Source organism: Sorex fumeus, unplaced genomic scaffold, assembly GCF_029834395.1.
Source record: "Sorex fumeus unplaced genomic scaffold, SorFum_2.1 ptg000054l, whole genome shotgun sequence".
NCBI classification, from domain to species: Eukaryota; Metazoa; Chordata; class Mammalia; order Eulipotyphla; family Soricidae; genus Sorex; species Sorex fumeus.
In genome coordinates, this window is record NW_026606111.1 from 25,464,107 (window position 1) to 25,485,264 (window position 21,158).

General features: G+C 41.7%; 1 protein-coding gene across 1 annotated transcript in view; it reads right to left on the reverse strand.

The window, feature by feature from the left end:
• PDSS2 (decaprenyl diphosphate synthase subunit 2) overlaps positions 1–21,158 on the reverse strand; it is a 306,636-nt gene that overhangs the window by 161,032 nt on the left and 124,446 nt on the right. Inside the window, exon 2 of the mRNA XM_056125092.1 lies at positions 19,869–20,003. Within this exon, the coding sequence (XP_055981067.1) occupies positions 19,869–20,003 (135 nt within the window). The remainder of the gene's footprint in view (positions 1–19,868; positions 20,004–21,158) is intronic.

The window sequence follows — 21,158 nt, forward strand, 5'->3', positions numbered from 1 at the left end:
AATTGTGAACGGGATTGTTTTTTTCATGTTGCTTTCTTCTCTCTCACTGTTTGCGTATAGGAAAGCCATGGACTTTTGGGTATTGATTTTATAACCTGCAACTTTACTATACGAGTCTATTGTTTCTAAGAGTTTTTTGGTGGAAGTTATTGGGTTCTCTAAGTAGAGTATCATATCATCTGCGAATAGTGAGAGCTTGATTTCTTCCTTTCCTACCTGAATGCCCTTAATATCTTTTTCCTGCCTAATCGCTATTGCAAGTACTTCCAGTACTATATTGAACAGCAGTGGAGAGAGTGGGCATCCCTGTCTCGTCCCTGATCTTAGAGGGAAGGCTCTCAGTTTTTCCCCATTGAGGATGATGCTTGCTGTAGGCTTGTGGTAGATGGCTTTAATTATGTTGAGGAAGGTCCCCTCTATACCCATTTTGGCTAGGGTTTTCATCATAAAGGGGTGCTGGATCTTATCAAATGCTTTCTCTGCATCTATTGATATGATCATATGCTTTTTATCTTTTCTTTTGTTGATATGGTGGATTATGTTGATTGATTTCCGAATGTTGAACCATCCTTGCATCCCTGGGATGAATCCTACTTGGTCATGGTGTATGATCTTTTTGATGAGTAGTTGGATTCTATTTGCTAGTAGTTTGTTGAGGATCTTTGCATCTGTGTTCATCAGGGATATCAGCCTGTAATTCTCTTTCTTTGTGGTATCTCTGTCTGCTTTTGGTATCAGTGTGATATTTGCTTCGTAGAAACTGTTTGGAAGTGTTTTTGATATTTCAATTTCGTGGAAAAGCTTAAAGAGTATTGGGAGTAAGTCCTCTTTAAAGATTTGGAAGAATTCACTAGTGAATCCATCCGGGCCAGGACTTTTGTGCTTGGGGAGACTTTTTATTACCATTTCAATTTCCTTGATGGTGATAGGTCTGTTCAGGTATTCCAGGTCTTCTTGGTTCAGCCTTGGGAGTCTGTAGGAGTCTAGGAATTTATCCATTTCCTCGAGGTTTTGATGTTCCGTGGCATAAAGCTTCTCAAAGTACTCCCTGAGGATCCTCTGAATTTCTGTGGTTTCTGTTGTAATGACCCCCTTTTCATTTCTGATTCGGTTTATTAGGGTTTTCTCTCTCCCTTTCTTTGTGAGTTTTGCTAGAGGCTTATCGATCTTGTTAATTTTCTCAAAGAACCAGCTCTTGGTTTCATTGATCTTTCGGATTGTTTTTTGGGTTTCCATCTCGTTAATCTCTGCTCTGAGTTTTATTATTTCCTTTCTCCTGTTCGGGTTGTGCTCCTTTTTTTGGTCCTTCTCCAAGCTCTTAAGCTGTGAGGTTAGGTTACTTATGTGTGCTCGCTCCTCCTTCCTGAGGAATGCTTGTAGAGCTATAAACTTTCCTCTTAACACAGCATTTGCTGTGTCCCATAAGTTTTGGTAACTCGTGTTCTCATTTTCATTCGTTTCTAGGAATCTTTTGATTTCCTCTTTGATTTCCTGTCTAATCCACTCGTTGTTCAATAGTGCACTGTTTAATTTCCAGGTGTTTGATTTAGTTTTCTGTTTTTGTGTGTGATTTACTTCCAATTTCAGCGCATTATGGTCTGAGAAGATTGTTGATACAATCTCTACCTTCTTAATTTTATGGAGGCATGTTTTGTGGCTCAGCATGTGGTCTATCTTGGAGAATGTTCCATGTACGCTTGAGAAGAATGTGTATTCAGCTTTTTGTGGATGAAGTGTCCTGTATATATCTACTAAGTCCCTTTCTTCCATTGTTTCCCTCAAATGAAGTATGTCCTTGCTAAGCTTGAGTCTGGTTGATCTATCAAGAGGTGACAAAGCAGTGTTGAAGTCTCCCACTAGTATTGTGTTGCTATTGATGTCTTTTTCCAAATCTATGAGTAGTTGTTTTAAGTACTTTGCTGGTCTCTCATTAGGTGCATATACATTTATTATTGTAAGTTCTTCCTGTTGTACAGATCCTCTGATCAATAAGTAATGGCCTTCACTGTCTCTTATGACCTTCCTCACTCTGAAATCAATGTGGTCTGATATAAGGATGGCTACCCCAGCTTTTTTATGGGAGCTGTTTGCCTGTAGGATTGTTTTCCAGCCTTTGACTCTGAGTCTGTGTTTGCTTTGACTATTGAGATGCGTTTCTTGCAGGCAGCAGAATGTTGGGTTCAATTTTCTAATCCATCCTGCCACTCTATGTCTTTTAATTGGTGCGTTTAGCCCATTGACATTGAGAGAGATTATTGTTATGGGATTTTGTCCCATTGTTCTGTTAAACTTTGGTGTATTTGAGGGGCCTTTCTTGCCTTAAAGTAGCCCATTTAGTTGTTCTTGTAACCATGGTTTTGAGTCTATGAAGTTCCTGAGCTGTTGTTTGTCTGTGAAACTGTGTGTTGTTCCTTCTATTATGAATGAGAGTCTTGCTGGGAAAAGTATTTTGGGGGAGGCATTTATTTCATTGAGTTTTTTTACTATGTCCCACCACTGTTTTCGGGTCATGAGGGTTTCATCAGAAAAATCAGTTGTGAATTTTAAGGATGCTCCTTTGTAAGAGATTTCTTTCTTCGATCTTGCTGCTTTCAGAATTTTGTCTCTGTCTAAGGTTTTGGTCATTTTGATCAGAATGTGTCTTGGGGTATTTTTATTCGGATTTCTTCTAGCTGGTACCCTTCGGGCCTCCTGAATGTGGTCACAAGTTATCTTCAGCTCTGGAAATGTTGTAGCAATGATGTCTGTCTTACCTTCTTTTGAGCAGAGTCTTAATAAAGTTATTAGGTCAAGCATTCTCCTGCATATGCCCTTTTCTTGGTGTACAAACAACAACAACAACAAAAACAACTTGAATAACAGATAAAGGAATGGGAACCTTAAAAGAAAATGGAGAGCCAAGATATTTGTGGGCACAAAAAGGAAGGATGCTGGACTAGATGTCTGATCTTTTTGCCTCAATCACCACACTACCTAGCTATAGCCCCAGAGTGAGAGAGTGAGAAGTCTCATGATAACAACACTCAGAGCACTGAGCTGACTGCAAGTACTCATTAAGCATCTTGTGTTTTGTTTTGGAAGTAAAACAGATTTTATTTGGAGATTCTGAAGGCAAGGAGGAAGAGAAAGTGGGAGAGAGAGAGAGAGAGAGAGAGAGAGAGAGAGAGAGAGAGAGAGAGAGAGAGGGAGGGAGGGCTCGGGTGCCACCTGTGCTCAGCCATGTTGGGCAGCACATGCGCCTCTTGTGGTTTCTGTTGCTGCTGTTGTTAAAAAAGGGACTACGGATGGACACGGGTGGACTGTGGATATACAACAGTTAATACAGTTATAACTACAGATCAAGTTTCAGAGTTTTAGAATGAAATTGCATTCAGTTTTAGAATGAATTGCAGTCAGGGCCTACACGTGATGCTGGGGATCAAACCTGGGTCAGCTGCTTTCAAGGTAAGTGCCCTACGTGGCTTACTATCTCTGCAGCCCCAAGACTATTTCTTATTAGTATTTGCATTTCCCTCAATGCGCAGCTGAGTTCCTAGCTGAGAGTTGCTCAGGAGGTGTTATATTGGACCACATGCTATGGTGAACTTACTAAGCTATGTGCTCTGTTAATTAAGTTCCCTGAAATGAAACCCATTATTAACACCACGTTACTGGTGAATAATCACACAGAGTGATTAAGTAACTTGCTGAAGGTCAGTAACAGATGTGAGACCAGAACCCAGATTTCTGGCTCACCTCTCTTACACCACACTGTTTACCATTAGAGATGCCTTGAATTTGGGTTCAAAAGATCAACATTAAGCTATGAAGCAAATTTCTGGCATTAAACATTTGAAGTGACTACAAAGTTTTGCCCACACAGAACTAACATTTTACAATGTGAATGTCATGAATGAGGCACTGTTTAAAATGCAGAATCAGGCTCAGGACTTTGTTGTAGACTGTGGCTTCTTCTTAATCATGTTCTAGAGACAAGATTTAAACCTTTTGCCCATTAACAAAACAATTTTTATAACTGGTTTTTGCTGGGATGTAGACAGGCGGGCTAATCTATAGCAAGACACTTATATGGGTCTTGAACAAACTCTCAGATGAGTAGATTAGTAGTTGAGCCCACCTACTTTTTGTGGTTAATTATACTTGTTTTTTCAGAGGCTGTTCTTATTTCGTGTTTTTCCAACAGCTCTGGTGAAGTAATGACTTCTGATGTACAGTACGTTGAACATAAAGAACCTTCCCCTTTCCTGCTCAACATATAATTGCTGCATTTGTGCATGCTGTGTAAGTTGAAAATAGCAATAAAAAGTTAATGAAGAAAATAAGTACTGGTTGTAATGAATTAGTGATATTGCTAGATTTGTATCTGGAGTTAATTTTTATTGTTGTAAGTGGAATACAATCAATAGAAATATGTAATCAAACTGCACACACTTTCCTCTCCTGAGATTTCTCTGAGAAGGAGCTGAGATATCTTTAGGAAATTATCTTCACAAGGCTACTATAAATGAAATTATTCAGCATAATCATTTTAAATCACTGTCAATAAGAACTCCTACACCTCAAGGTTCTTGTAGGACAAAAAGATACATTTCTTAAATAGATTCCCATTGCTTTACAAGAATGACACAAATTTCTTTTAATTTTCAAGCACATTTTAATTATGTAGAACAACAGAAATAGATTCTATTTATGTAAGCAAAAGGAAACATTACCAAAGACATCCCCTTTGATTGTTCCTCTGGACCAGTCCCCAAACTCACCGCACCCTAATTCCTCCCTCAATACCATCATCAAGCAGGTGTAATTTTTTTCTGTTCTTTTTTGCACATTTACCCAAGTCATTAAAAAGAACTCCACCATTTCTGTATCAATTATTATATATTAATATAATCAGGGCTGGAGCGATAGCACAGCGGTAGGGCGTTTGCCTTGCATGCAGCCAACATGCCGACCCGAGTTCAATTCCTCCGCCCCTCTCAGAGAGCCCGGCAAGCTACCGAGAGTATCTCGCCTGCATGGCAGAGCCTGGCAAGCTACCCATGATGTACTCGATATGCCAAACACAGTAACAACAAGTCTCATGATGGAGACGTTACTGGGCCTGCTCGAGCAAAATCGATGAACAACGGGAGGACCGTGACCGTAATATAATCAGGGCCTAATAAAATAACATGACCAACATGTTATTACTTAAGCTTCCCTCCCTCCTCCCTCCTCTCTTTCTCTTCCTGGGTGCTGTGCTAGAGATTATATTGAGGGCCTAACACATCTATGGAAAATGTTCTACTGTTGGGCTACCTCCCCTTCCCTTACATCACCTCCCTACGTCCCTCCTCCCCCAACCCTCTTTCTTTCTCTTTTCCTTTCTTTCTTTCTTTGAAAGTTTCTGGGCCTCATCCAGCTTTGTTCAGGGCTTACTTGTGGCTGTGCTTGTGACCACATTCGGAGGTGGGGGTGAGGGGTGGGTGGAAGCCAGGCTCAAAGCTGGGTTGGCTGAATATAAGGCAAGCATCCCACCCGCTGTATTATTTCTCTGACTTCTAAGTTATTTCTTAAGAGATGTGATTTTTAAAAAAAAAAATTTGATCAGTCTCCAAGGGAAATGTGTGTGTTGATTTTGTTTGGCAGTTTAAAGTGCTTCAAATGTGTGGTGTGAAGGTGAGGGTGTACAGACACAGACTAGTGGTGCTGTAATTAGAAGTCATCAGAAGCTAATTGGTTCCACTTTCAAATAAGATATGAACCTCAGGATGTGCAGCTGAGACCAAGGCAAATTCCTTAAACTTAAAACATGTACACACACACACACACACACACACACACACACACAAATAATACTTGTTTCTTTAATAGCTTTTATGTTTTTCATTTCTCTCCTTAGTTTAAGGTTATTTCATACTAGCCTTGAAATGGCTATGGCTGGTTCCAGAAGTCTTCAGCTGCTGGGGCTCTGCTTTGGGCGGGGAGGGAAACTCAACCCGCCCTCCTACAAGGGCCCCCAGTGAGGACAGCCAGGAGCGAGGGCAGGAGACTCTGCATTGTTCTCTTCTGGGAGCTGGGTTTTAAAGACCACTCTCCACATGTTCAGACGAGCCTCACACATGAAGGACCCAGCAGAGGAACCCAGGCGTGCGGGACCCAGGGCTGAGATCAACAAGCCTGCTTGGATCGGGACTAGGCCTCCTCCAACCAGATCCCCCATCTTCCAGTAGGTAGGCGTTTCATCCACCAACTGCCCTGGCGCCGTGTTATCCCATCAACGGTCAAGACCCAGAGACTATAAAATCCAGCTCCCGGAAGCGTGTGGCCGTGCAACCTCTTATTGTCTAGTTCTCACTCTTGGAGAACCTGGCAGGCTATGGAGAGTGTCCTGCCTGCGCGGACAGGCTCCCCGTGGCGTATTCAATATGCCAAAACCCAGTAACAATGATGGGTCTCATCCCACTGACCCTGAAAGAGCCTCCAATGTGGCACTTGCTAAAATCTCAGGGCTAGGACGAATGGAGACGTTACTGGTGCCTGCTTGAGGGAATTGATGAACAATGGGATGACACTGATACAGCGATACAGTCTTGAAATACTCAGGCATCATTTCTAACAGCACAAGATCCCTGACCAATTTTCTCTCAGAGGAGAAAATAATGTTACAATAACTTGGGGGTGGGAAGGCAATACCCAGCCGTCCTCAGGGCTTACTCCTTGTTCTGTATTCAGGGATCACTCCAGTGAGTTCGGGGGACTATTTGTGATTTGGAGATCAAACCTGAGTCAACCGCATACAAGGCAAGCACCCTACCAATTGCACTATGACTCTGGCCCAACTAGAGTGATTTTAAGATCTTTTCTGGATCCAACTTACTATACTTGTAAGACTTTTCTTGAACATCAACAATTATTAAGCTAGCATATATGCCATTAATTTAACCATGATCAATTAGATAATATACTGAGCTGAATGAAAATGTAACAGTCGCTTGAGTGCCCAAGAACAGATGACTGATTAAAGAAACTTTGGTACATTTACACAATGGAGTACTATGTAGCTGTTAGAAAAGATGAAGTCATGAAATTTACATACAAGTGGTACTACATGGAAAGTATTATGCTAAGTGAAATGAGTCAGAAAGAGAAGGATAGACATAAAAAGATTGCATTCATCTGGGGGACATAAAGTAACAAAATAGGAGATTAATACCCAAGAATAGCCGAGATCAGTACCAGGAGGATTACTCCATGGCTTAGAGGCCAGCTGGGCATTCTAGGGGAAATGGCACTCAAATAGAGAAGGGAGCACCAAATAAAGGGTGTTTGGAGGATCCTCCTAGGAGGGGAGATGTATGTTGAAAGTAGACTAGGACTGAACATGATTGCCACTCAATGCCTCTTTTGCAGACCACAACACCCAAAAGGAGAGAGAGAACAAAAGGGAATGCCCTGCCACAGAGGCAGGGTGGCATGGGGGGGGGATGGGGGGGGACGGATACTGGGATCCATGGTGGTGGAAAATGGGCACTGGTGGAGGGATGGGTATTTGACCATTGTATAATTGAAACCCAATCACAAAAATTTGTAAATCTACAACTGTACCTCATGGTGTTTCACTAATTAAAAAAAAAAAAAAAGAAAATGTAACAGTCACCAAGAAAATGATGGTATTTTATTTATTTATTTATTTAGATGGTATTTATTTTAGTACGAATGGTAAACCTAAGAAAGTCAAACTAAGGGTATCAATTACTCACTCCTGCTTTATTTATTTAGAAAAAGCCAGAGAGGCCAGAGAAGTAGCTGATGTGCCCAGTCCCAATTCGAGTCCTACAACAGCATGTGATTAGTCCCCTGAGCCATTGACAGGAGTGACCCTGAGCATAGAGCCTGGAGTAGATCCTGAGAACTGCCAACTATGCCAACAACAAGCCCACCCAAGCATCCTCTCTCCCCCTCCCATCATTTATATATTTTAATAGGATATTTTATCTTCAAGTAAACATTCAAGTAATTACAGGGCTCAAGAGCCATCATTTCAATAGCAGGAAAAATTTTCTAAACAATTGTCTTCATTCAACAAAATGTGTTTCTTTTTTAAAAAAAAAAGTACAGAAGTGTGTACTATGAAAAATGACCACTGAATCGGACAGGTCATGAATGAAGTCCGTCATCTCATCACCTACTCCGTGCTTCCCTCCTTAGAGGGGACCATGATGCAGTAGTTCTTCATGTCTCCTCTGGGGTTTTTTTGTTTGTTTGTGTGGAGAACAGACATTTAAAAAATGTTTTAATTAAAAAAATTTTAACTTTTATTAAAACACTGATTTACAAAGTTGTTTACAACACAGTTGTCTCAGTCATTTAGTGTTCCAGCACCACCGGTGTGACCTTCCCTCCACCAGTGTCCCCAGCCTCAACCCCAAACTGCCCCCTTAGTCACATAACAAATTTACTTTGTATTGCTTACTCCAACAAAACTAAGAGAAATGGCAAAAAGAATGCTCAGAAAATAAATCACTGAAAGCCAATTTGTGGTTGCTATATGATTTTCACCTCCACAGCACTGTAGCACTGCCCTCCCATTGATCATCGATTTTCACGAGTGGGCACCAGTAACGTCTCCATTGTGAGACTTGTTACTGTTTTTGGCATACGAATAAGCCATGGGGAGCTCTGCCGTGCGGGCGGGATACTCTTGGTAGCTTGCCGGAATCTCCGAGAGGGACAGAGGAATAGAACCCAGTCGGTCATGTGCAAGGCAAATGCCCTACCCACTGTGCTATCGCTCCAGCCCTTTCACCTACATAAATAAGGAAATTAAAACCATTTAATACAGTATAACATTAATGCCTATTCTCATCTCTTCTCATAAGTTTTCAGTTCTGGAATCTAACATATATTGCGTTAAATTTTATCTTATACTTGGATCTCGGGTTGGAGCGATATAGCACAGTGGGTAGGGCGTTTGCCTTGTGCACAGCCAGCCCGGCCAAGCCAGGTTCAATTCCTCTGCCCCTCTCAGAGAGCCCAGCAAGCTACTGAGAGTATCTCGCCTGCATAGCAAAGCCTGGCAAGCTACCCATGACATATTCGATATGCCAAAAACAGTAACAACAAGTCTCACAATTTGTTGTGAGACGTTACTGGTGCCTGCTCGAGCAAATCGATGAACAACGGGAGGACAGTGCTACAGTGCTACTTGGATCTCATTGTGGCGATAATCATGTCTTACCTGTCATTAATCAATTCGTGTCTCCTTTGAAGCATTTTCCATACATGTGAAAATCCATCATCCACCCACCTGAATGGGATGCAAGGATCTGCTGCTCCTGCTTTCCTCAGATGCCTCTCTCTCTAAGATCCTTCCAGAGCAGTGTGTGCAGATCTCCTCAAGGATTGTAAACAATCATTTGCTAACCTGCTACATCAATAAAATAACCTGTGCCCTTCTGGTGGAAACTTTGGTTTTTTTTTCCCTTTATGCCATTATTGTTACTATAAACTAATGTTACAGGGAGCATTCTTCTGATACATCTTGGGTCATCTCTAGCGTTAATACACCAGTATTCAATTTAGCTAAATGAAAGGACAGTTGGGTTAAAATAAATTTATACTTAATGCCTCTGGGACATGACTCAGTGGTTAAAGCAACCTGGTTTGCAAGCATGAGGTCAGGGTTTTGATCCCTGGTGTCTCCTGGATGTTGTCAATACCGGTAGTTCTGTTTGTGCCTTGCAGCTCTGTCATCTGTGATCCCCAGTGCCCCCAAAAGATTTCTGGGTACACTGCAGCCAGGCCTATGAACCCAATTCCTATGTACCCAAATGACCCTCCACTGAGGAGATGTGTGAGCTTATGGCCAGGAGTCCAAACTTCTGGTGAGCATTGGTGTGAGCACCACAACTCAAAGGCATGGATGGCCCCGTGTACTTGTGGGCAAGCACCACAACGGAAGGAGTATTACTGGCAGACCTGAGTGTGGGCACCATGACCTGCTGTGCGGGCAGCAGTGAGTGGCACCAGCAAGCATGTAAGAGGCTGAGTGTTCCACCGCCCTCAGATTGGCAATGCCCACAGAAGAAAAGGGCGAGGGAAGAGGATGTAAAAACCTTCTAAAGCAGGTAGCAAACTGTTCCCTAAGCAACTTTGTCAGTCAAGTTCCTCCTAAAAGAGCAGTCGGGCACTCACTTCCTCACGCCCTCAAACATCAGGCACCAACTCTTCTGGTCTCTGCCAATCTGACAAGAGAAAGCCGAGCGTGTCTCACTCTAGAAGGAGGTCTAAGCCTTTTTCCCCTTTCGTGTCCTCTCTCCGATTCTTCTTCACATGTTCACACCCTTTATTCATGCTTGTGTTGTATTGTTTTCTCTTAGTTTAGAAGAACTTCAACAAATTTGTTTACTAAAACTTGAACTACTGTCAGGTGTGCTACAGATAATTTTTCTTTTGTAATTTTGGCACTTATCTTTGTGTGAAATATTTTTCTATGGAAGAACTCTTTCTTTATGCAGTCAACTGTGTCAAGTAGAATTGGCAGGCCTAAAAAGACTCAATACCTTTAATGTTTCCTGGCCAGCAGACCCTCTAAACAGCAGAAACTCCCACAAATGCCTTAATTCAGACAGAATGCTTTTCTTTATTATTATTATTATTTTGGTTTATAGGTTCAGAGTTTTAGGACTTTTCAGAAGATCTTCCTTGCTTCAAGATTAAAATTGAAAATAATACTATTAGTCATGGGCTGGAGCGATAGCACAGCGGGTAGGGCATTTGCCTTGCAGGCGGCCATGCCGGCCAACCCAGGCTTGATTCTTCCTCCCCTCTCGAAGAGTCTGGCAAGCTACTGAGAGTATCTCGCCTGCACAGCAAAGCCTGGCAAGCTACCTGTGACGTGTTCGATATGCCAAACACAGTAACAAGTGTCATAATGGAGACGTTACTGGGCCCGCTTGAGCAAATCGATGAACAATGGGAGGACAGTGACAGTGACTATTAATCAGCTGGAACCAAATAGTCACTGCCTGGCATCCATATGCTGGCAGATGAAGGCCAGAGCAGAGAACATCCGAACTCTGTTTATTGGCATCGAGGATACACAGTCTTCTCTTACCAGCATTATAAACACAAAAATGATCAGCCCGTGATTTTGTTCTTACTCATCAGCTTGCTGCTGGAAGTCAGATAAGCAGTAACAGAAACGTTCTTGTTTGACAAGTAGAATTGACACGCCTCAAAATGTGTCAGTACCTTTTTTAATGCTTCCTGGCCAGCAGACCCTCTATATGGCAGAAATAGCCACAAATGCTTTATTTTGGACACACTGAATGCTTTTCTCCAGTTTTTTATTCTCTATTTATCACTTAATTTGTCTCTAGAAAACTTGCAAGAGACAGTGCAAGGCAGGCAAGGTGGCAACACAGACCTAACTGAATGAATGTGTCTGTGGACACTGCTTTGCTCTCGAATTCAATTGAAGGTTTATGCCTCAGATTGGCAGGGGCGACTCCTGGGCCCAGATGGCCTGGCTCCTCTGTCACAAGTTTGCTGGCAATGTGAATAGCTCGGGGCCCTGGTCCCAGAGCAGCATCTCATTCCCCTTCCCCTGAAGCTTAGAGGAACCAGAGATAAGGGCAATGCCCACTCATAGACTCTAAACACCCATCAGTCAAACTTCATGGGATTAACATTTTTTTCACCATTCGCCCCTCTCGGAGAGCCCGGCAAGCTACCGAGAGTATCTCGCCCGCACGGCAGAGCCTGGCAAGCTACCCGTGATGTATTCTATGTGCCAAACACAGTAACAACAAAGTCTCCAATGGAGACGTTACTGGGCCCGCTCGAGCAAATCGATGAACAACGGGAGGACCGTGACCGTGATTCTATAATGCTTTTTGGGGGGGAGGGGGGCGGATCGGGATGATAGGTTGTAAAGTGTGCATGTATTTGTTTTGTGATATTCCACGATTACTTTTCCCTTTTCAGATGTCACATTATGTATTGCTTTCCAAAATAACAAGGAAATTAAGACAAGGGTCAGTGAGATAACATGAAGGACTGGAGTGCATGCTTTGCATGGGGGCTCAGGCTTGATCCCTGTCACTGTACGGTTCCCTGAGCACTGCTGGGAGTAGCCCCTGAACACTTCAGGTGTACCCCCCCCCCCCGAGCCAAAAGTTTTAAATAAAAAAAAATACAGAAAAAAAGAAAAAGAAAAAAAAACCATTTCTACAGAGTGTGTTTTATAGTCTGATTGTAGCTCACAGCTTGAATAAAAGATTGTAAGAAAAAGTTAGCCACTATGAGTCCATGTTAAGCTCCTATATTTAACCAGTCTAGAACACTTATGTTATATTGACGATTCAGTCATCCAAAGACTGAAATAAATTCTGTGTTAATGGTGTTGGTGAGATAAAGCCATACAGAGTTATGTTCTTGCCCTGAAGGAGTAAGAACTCTAATAAGGGATATAAAAGCATCACACGGAATCTGGAATAACAGTGAGACAATATTTACTGAGCACATGTTATGGCCTTGTCATTTGTCAAATTGTTTTTCCATATTAACTTCTTTAGTTCATCCAACAAACCTATCAGGCACAAAGAGGAGTTACTTTATCATACAGATAATAAGGGATAAAGCAAAGATTTTGCTTGGTTTTGGTTTATACATCTAGCAGTAATGGGGAACTACCCCACCGCTCAGTGCTCAAAGGTTGTTCCCAGTGGCTTAGGGGAACTGTGTGGTGTCTGGGATTGAACTCAGGCTCCCTGCATGCAAAGCACACACTCAGCCCTCTGAACTACCTGGCTGATTTATTTCTCCTTTTACTTAGTCTTAGATTTTTCATTGGTGGTACTGTTCTCTCTTTCTCTTCACTTTTGGGGCCATGCCTAGTGTTGTTCAGGGGCTGCTGCTGGCTCTGTGCTCAGGGGTAACTCTGAGCAGGGTTCATGGTGCTGGGGATGGAACCAGCATCAGTCACATGGAAGGCAAGTACCTTACCTCCTGAACTACCTCTCCAGTCCCTAGAACTGTTATTTCTGCCTCACAGAGATCTCATTAACATTTAAAGGTAGGCACGCTGAATGAGAATACACTAACCAAAGCATTTTGTATAACTCCACAAGATGTACTGAAGACAGGATTAAAGGACTCTAGCAGATAACTGAGAAACAGCATCCCTTTTGAGAAATTTCGGATGAGGACACTGTATGTATACAACAGCACCTGAGACATTTGAACAAAGATTTAACCTGGCATTCCCAATCTTATTGGATCACATGCCCAATTATACCATCAGTTCTGGAGCAGAAATGGGGAGATAGCGGTAGGGGAAAAAAAAATGAAGGAAGTCAGAAGAGCCAATGGATCTGTATCTGCCTGAGCCCATTTCTAACCCTCTGCTTTAGGTAAAAATTCCCAAAGCCTCTCCAGGTCTCTGCATATCCCTCTCAGCTATTGCCTAGGTGACTTCAGTAACTTCTTCACTGGTTCTCTACTCTATGCCCCTCAACTCTCAGGGTTATCTTCTAGGTTAATTACATTCAACCACAGTAATCTGACCCCTGGCTTCAAGGCCTTTCGGATGACAGAGAGAAAGAACAAACACAGAACACCTTAAAATAGTTCTTAAAACCATTCTCAGAAAAGTGACTAAGGCACAGCCAATAGGTGAGAGACTCTCTTTCCAGATCTGAGTCTATTCGGTTTCCTTTTGAATGATCCTCCACAATGTTCCCTCAATGTAGCCCTTATTGTGCAGGTTCTTGGAAATCTGAGCTCCATCTCAGTTCAACTCTATTCCATAATATATTTTTGGATGGTGACATAAAGACATGCAAAAAATCACCTGCTCTGGGCTTTTTCTCTTTGACGTGTACATGGCAGTCTTCACATACAGAATATTCTGTGTATGTGTGCCTGTGTCCAAATTCACACCCATGCCCCTGGTTTTTATAGAGACACTGGTTAAACTGTAGTATGAGGGGTTAAGTGGCAAAATCTAAAATGGGAGGACTCTTTCTTTTTCTTTTTTCTCTTTTTTTGGGTCATACCCGGAGATACTCAGGGGTTACTCCTGGCTCTGCACTCAGGAATTAGTCCTGGTGGTGCTTGGAGGACCATATGTGATGCTGGGGATCAAACCTGGACCCGCCTCATGCAAGGCAAATGCCCTACCCACTGTGCTATCGTTACGGCCCTGAACTCGGAGGACTTGACTGAAGTTCTGGTAGTGAAGCAAATCTCGGCTCTGTCATTGGTGGCTTCCATGAAACAATTAGCCTTCTGGTGCTTCCTCAGTGTTGGTGCTCTTCCGGCCTCTGCTATACATTTCTTCGTCCCATGCTTTGGCTAGTTTCTCACCACCACTGCCTAGAAAACACTTTTTTTTACTGGGCCCTTCACCTACCTGTTCTTCTCTAACTCATGTTTTCTAATGACTCCCAAAGGTAACTTTTTGAGGGGGAAGACTTTTTCGGTAACACCCGGAGATGCTCAGGGGTTAGTTACTCCTGGCTCTGCACTCAGGAATTACTCCTGGCTGTGCTTTGGGGAACCATATGGGATAACAGGGATTGAATCCGGGTTGGCCACATACAGGGCAACGCTCTCCGGGCTGTACTATTGCTCCAGCTGCCTCCCACCCCCCACCCCAAATAATTTTTAAGTCCTCTATTTTGTTTTTGATTTGGGAGCCACACCCAGCAATGATCAGGGGTTATTCCTGGCTCTGAGCTCAGAAATTATTTCTGGTGCTGCTCAGGGGGACTATATGGGATGCCAGGGATACAGCCCAGGTCTGCCATGTGCAAGGCAAGTGCCATACCAGCAAATTCTTTATTTTAAAAAACCCAAGTGGTCCTTTTTGCTGAATTTTTCTCCTTTTTGCTCCCATTGTACTTATCTCCTCCACAGAACTCTATCTCCTACACTTACAGCATCTATAGCATTGTATCCCAATGAAAAAGAATATTCTGATTTTTTTTATGATTTTTATTATTGAGTCACTGTGAGAGAGATCTTTAGGCTGTTCATAGTTAGGTTTCAGTCATACAGTGTTCTTTTAAAATTTTTTTTAAATGAATTACCGTAAGATCATTTGATCACTTGACTTCCCGTTAATCATGGATTTGCTTGAGTGGGTGCCAGTAACGTCTCCATTCGTCCCTGTCATGTGCTAGTGTAGCCCAATGGCATCTGCACCCAGAGAACATGGCCGACCCGAGTTTGATTCCTCCACCCCTCTTGGAGAGCCCAGCAAGCTACCGAGAGTATCTCGCCCGCATGGCAAAGGCTGGAAGCTACCCATAACATATCTGATATGCCAAACACAGTAACAACAAAGTCTCACAATGGAGATGTTACTGGACCCGCTGGAGAAAATCGATGAACAGCGGGAAGATAGTGACAGTGGCACATTAGAGAAGTCTCTTGTAATAGCTTATATATTGTCATGACCTAACTTTTATATAAAAACAAAAATAATCATCAAGAGAACAAAGATTATAAACTTATTTTCTCAATTGTGGCTAAGGATACCTATAAATTTAGTAGTGATTTTTCTGTTTCTTTTGTGTTTAGTCTAAAAGTCTGGGTTGACAGAGTAAACCCGAAGTCCATTGTATTGTTGACAAAAAGTTGGTAGTTGGTTATAGTGACATTTCCTTGGTGAAAGAGAAATTCACTAGTTACACGCAAAAGCTACATTCATCAGTTATATCCTTAGGCCAAAGAAGAAGCCATCTAACTTACTTTTGGTCCCTTAGGTCAGTTACTCAAGTTCCATTACCTGACATCAAAGTCAAACCACCAACACTATAAATCCCAATAGTTTGGACATGAATTAAAAAGTTCCCAAATCAGTACTTCCCTCAAATGTTAAATAATTCACTGTGGCATTACAAATACAAGCTTCCAGCAAAAGTTACACTTCAACAATTAAGGAAGCAGGAGTCACACAAATGACTTCAAGGGTAGAGAAACAAATAAATGGTTTCTCATACTGCTGTGCCAAATTATGTTTTCACATTAACAAGTGTATAATGACTTACTAGATCAAGTTGGAGTACAGAAAATAGCCTGGAACCAAACATCAGGAATATTTTCTAGATGTAATTTTGGAATATACACTATTGGGTATGAAACCCTTTTTATTATTTGTAAAGTCAGTACAAATACTTCTATGTGTCCTGAAAAGCCCAAGCTAAAAGGAAAATAATGCAAGTTTAATATGCTATAAATCAAAAATGCTAAGAGCTGCTGCTCACTGCTGCTAATAGGCCTTATGAAACAGTTAGGTAACTGCGGTCTCTAGCGAATGCAGAGTGTTTTCACACCATCACAAAGTCAAAAACTTGTATATGGCACCATGACAAGTCAGGGGCCATCTGTATAATCAGAATGTACCACCTACTCCTTTGAAAAATTCTCTTATAATTATGCATATTCTAACAAACATCTACCGAATGTACCAAATGTGAAGGATCAGAAGGTGATGGAGTTGTCTCTTAGAGGATGAATACCAAATTCAAAGCATAAGGTCACAGCACAGTGTACTGGGCTTATAACAATATAACAGTACCTAATGGTAGAAACATTGTAAAATGTTTTACTCTCAATTTCTGAATTAGAATAATCAGAAGCTAAATGAGAATTTAAATTCTACCTTTATCACCTTCTTCCTAGAGGAATTTAAACAAGTTTTACTCTCAATGTGTATTTATTTTTCTGTAAAAGGAAGATGATTAATTTATGCAAAAAATCTGTTATGTGTCTAATGGTACTTTCCAAGGGTCATTTTGGGATTAGATAATATAAAACATAGTTGGTATTTATTAGAGATATGCATGATAACCTACATCAAAGAGCAGGGTTGGAGTGATACTGTAGTGAGTAGGGCATTTGCCTTGCATGCAGCCTCGTCAGGTTTGATACCCAGCATCCCACATGGTTTCCTGAGCCCATCACAGAGCCAGAAGAAAGCCCTGAGCATCGCCAAATGTGGCCCAAGCAACCAACCAAACAAACCAAAAAACCAAACAAAAGAGTAAAATAGAACGAACAAAAAAAGAGATCAATAGAACAAAGTCAGAAAACCAAAACCCAACTGAGTTTCTTACGGGAAATAGAAATACAAAGATAAAAGATGTTGTGAGGTCCACTTACTTGCTTCCCAGGAAATACTGGTTACTGGTATTCATTGTAGATTTATGTTTTCTAGCTATTTCAATTGAACTCAACTAAGAATTGTCTATAGAATTTAATAAGGTAAACTTCTGAGTCCTAATTCTAACAAATTTGGGGAGAAGTATAGATGAAAGATTTCCTAAGTTGCTTCTCATTTAGTTTCTAAGGCTGTGACCATTTCTGGTATGCCAATTTGATGGCTACTCTATCTGGGAGTGAAGTTAATTCTTTGGATCAGGCTAGAAAGGCAAAATGAAACAAAAAGATACCATGGGACTTGGAAGGAAGAAGTATAGAGCCAGAACTTCCGCTTTTTCCAGATGCGTTACCTTGAAAAATCTCGAGTTTTTGAGTCTCAATTTTCTTGAGAGTAAAATACAGTGAGAAGACACTGAGACTCTCTGGGAGTTCCACTCTGACCTGAGACCCCACCCAAGGGAGCCAGCGCTGCACATATTACCCCTCTCAGTGAACACCCACCTAGACTCCTTGGAATTCCTGGGGAGACACTGGAGGCTGACCTGACAGCCGACCCAGGACCTCTGCCTAGCCCCTGAAGTGGGGAGGCAACTTCCGCCCCAGAAACAATGAAGCAGAGGAATACATCTGCACTAATGGACAATGACATACGCCCTGGAAAGAACTTTTTACAGAGACCTCTCTAAGTCTCCCAAATAAGGATTTCAAAGTCACAGTGAATAGGCTTCTTGTGAAATTGAAGAAAAATGGAGACTTCTGACAAGGAAAAGAAAATTTGAAATTACTTCAATCAAAAAACCGTCAATCTGCAGGCACAGGCAGGAGAATTTTCAAAATAAAAAGTAGAGGAAATCAGCAGCAGAATAATAGATGCAGGATCTTTACTACCAAGTTGTAGTAATAAAAATTTCATGGCAGTGAAACAGACAGACTCTCAGATCCACGGAATAGAATTGAGTACAGAGATAAACCCTTAGCAGTAAGAACAGTTAAAGTATGACAAAAGGGCTAGGTACATGAAATGGAGCAAGGAGAAACTCTTTAACAAATGGTGCTGGGAAAACTGGAGACCCATATGCAAAAAAAAAAAAAAAGCAAGCATGCACATGAGAGAGAGAGAGAGAGAGAGAGAGAGAGAGAGAGAGAGAGAGAGAGAGAGAGAGAGAAGAGAGAGAGAATCTCACACTGTACACAAAGATTAATTCAAAATGAGTAAAAAAACCTTGCCATAAAAACCTGTTTCTATAAAATACATGGAAGAAAACATAGACTGCTTCAAGATACTGATCCCAGAGGAGTCTTCAATAATACGAACACAAGAAAACAAAAGCAAACGAAGCGAAAGTAAACAAAGGGACTACATCAAACTAAAGCTTTTGCACTGAAAAAGAAATGAGGTCTAAAAAGATCTCATGGGCTAGCAGAAAATACTCACACATCAAACAAAGGGTTAATTAATGTCCAAGATATACAAAGCATTCCCCAAACGCAACAACAAAATAACCTAATAACTCATCCAAGTAAAGTAAAGGCCCTCCCGTTGATCATCGATTTGCTCAAGCGGGCCCAGTAACATCTCCATTGGAGACTTTGTTGTTACTGTGTCTGGCATATTGAATACTCTCGGTAGCTTGCTGGGCTCTGGAGCGATAGCACAGCGGTAAGGCGTTCGCCTTACAAGTGGCCAACATGGCCGACCCGAGTTCGATTCCTCCTCTCGGAGAGCCCGGCAAGCTACCGAGAGTATTCGATATGCCAAACACAGTAAAAACAAAGTCTCCAATGGAGACGTTACTGGGCCCGCTTGAGCAAATCGACGATCAACGGGAGGGCCTTTACCTTTACCTTTTAACTCATCCAAAAATGGGGAGAGGAGAGGAATAGACAATTTCTCAAAGATGACATAAAAGTGACCAACAGGCATAGGAAAAAATCATCCTCATGACTGACTATCAGGGAAATTCAAATTAAAATGACAGAGAGCTATCCCTCACACTGATAGATGACCTATATCCCAAATCCAAAACCAGGAACAGCCGGAGGATCTGGAGAAGAAAGAACTCTCATTCACTGTTGGTGGGACTGCTGCTTGGGTCAGCCTCGTTGGAAAATGGTTCAGACACTCCTCAAACGTCTAAGAATTGAAATTCTATTTGACCTAGCAATCACAGTGCTGGCCATATCCCATGAAGTTATCTCTCGCATTTAAGAATCATAAATCCTGGACTAAGTGACATAGAGGACTCTATAGAGATAAAGACAAATGAGGAGAATTAGTGATAAATAGAAAATCTGAAATGCCAAAGATAGGAATTATTTACAAACTAATATGTGGGGAAAATTTACCAGAGCTATACAGATACCAAGATTACACCGCTGTTAAAGAACAATGAAATCAGTTTTGTTTTTGTTTTTGTTTTGGGCCACACCTGGCTGTGCTCAGGGCTTACTCCTGGCTCTGTGCTCAGAGATCACTCCAAATGGGATTCAGGGGTACCATACGGGGTATCAGGGATCAAGTCTGGGCCAGCCATATGCAAGGCTAGTGCCTTAATCACTATACTATCTCTCCAACTGCAAAATCAATTTTCACCCCTACAAATATTTTAATCTATATTTGAATGATAAGGAGATGAACAGTGATTTGTGATTCCTTTGCAGTAAAAGAAAATTTAATTTTGAGAACAACATCAAAAGACTTAATTTTTTCTTACCATGAGTAGATCCCACTGACCATGTCATAGTTCTGACATGAAACATCCACACTGCTGGGTCCAGCTGCTTTGGAAATAAGTAGCACCACCAAGCCTCTCAACTGGAGGTTGTTTCGGCTATCCTGGACAAGACCCCTGCCAACAATAAAGAAAAGAGGATTACCATACTCTCACATACTCAGTCAAAACAAGTGAGAAATCACACACAAGTACAGCCATACTTCCAGAATCAAACAATAGGACTTTCTGGAAAGAAACAGGTTTGGGGAAGAAGAAATAGAGGAAACGACAGAGAGAACCACTGGACAGTTTTAATAGTGACAGTGTCAAACTGTCAAGTGGGATGATCTGGCTTCCTCCTCTTTCTAGGTTTTCCTCTTGTCTCTACCCTTTATTGCACCTCACCTGTTTAATGCTGATACACAGCAAGAGGAAAGCATTGATGTTTTTGCTTAATCATAACTGGTAGCAACTGAAATATAAATTGTATACCTTGGATGAGGTGACAATATTGGTGATGATGGGGATAAGAGAGATAAAATTGTTTCAGTCTGACGGGTAAGATGCTCAGAGAGTGAAAGGATTAAGCCAAATCCAAATTATTCAAAATTTAACTTGGTAAGTAAAAAAAAATCAGAAAAGAGCTGCCTTTACATTATATTATTAATGCAAAGTAGGCAGCCGACATCCACTACCCAACCGCTGCCATGCTCCAGGCACGACACATCATAAGACACTTCCTACTCATTTTCCATAATTACCACACTATATTTGATGGGGTTCAGACAGTAGGCAACAAATCACAGAGAGAAACATATAAATATATGCCTCTCAGAGAGCCCGCCAAGCTACTGAGAATATCCCGGTCCGCACGGGCAGAGCCTGGCAAGCTCCCCGTGGAGTAGTCGACATGCCAAAAAGAGTAACGACAACAGGACTCATTCCCCTGACCCTGAAAGAGCCTCCAATCGTTGGGAAGACGAGAAAGAAGAGGCTGCTAAAATCTCAGGGCTGGGAGGAATAGAGATGTTACTGGCACCTGCTCGAGTAAATCGACAAACAACGGGATGACTGTGATACATTGATTACCCTCCTATATGCCAAAGCTAAAACTTAGAATGTCATTGTTGGATTTTTGTTGTTGTTTTATTTGTGCTATGAGGATCAAACTTTTTTTTAAAATAAATTTTACTCTAGGGGTTGGGGAGATTGCTCAGAAGTCTAAGAGCTTTGCATATTCAAAGTACTGAGTTCAATTCCTGGTACTATAGAGAACCCCATCCCCGTCCC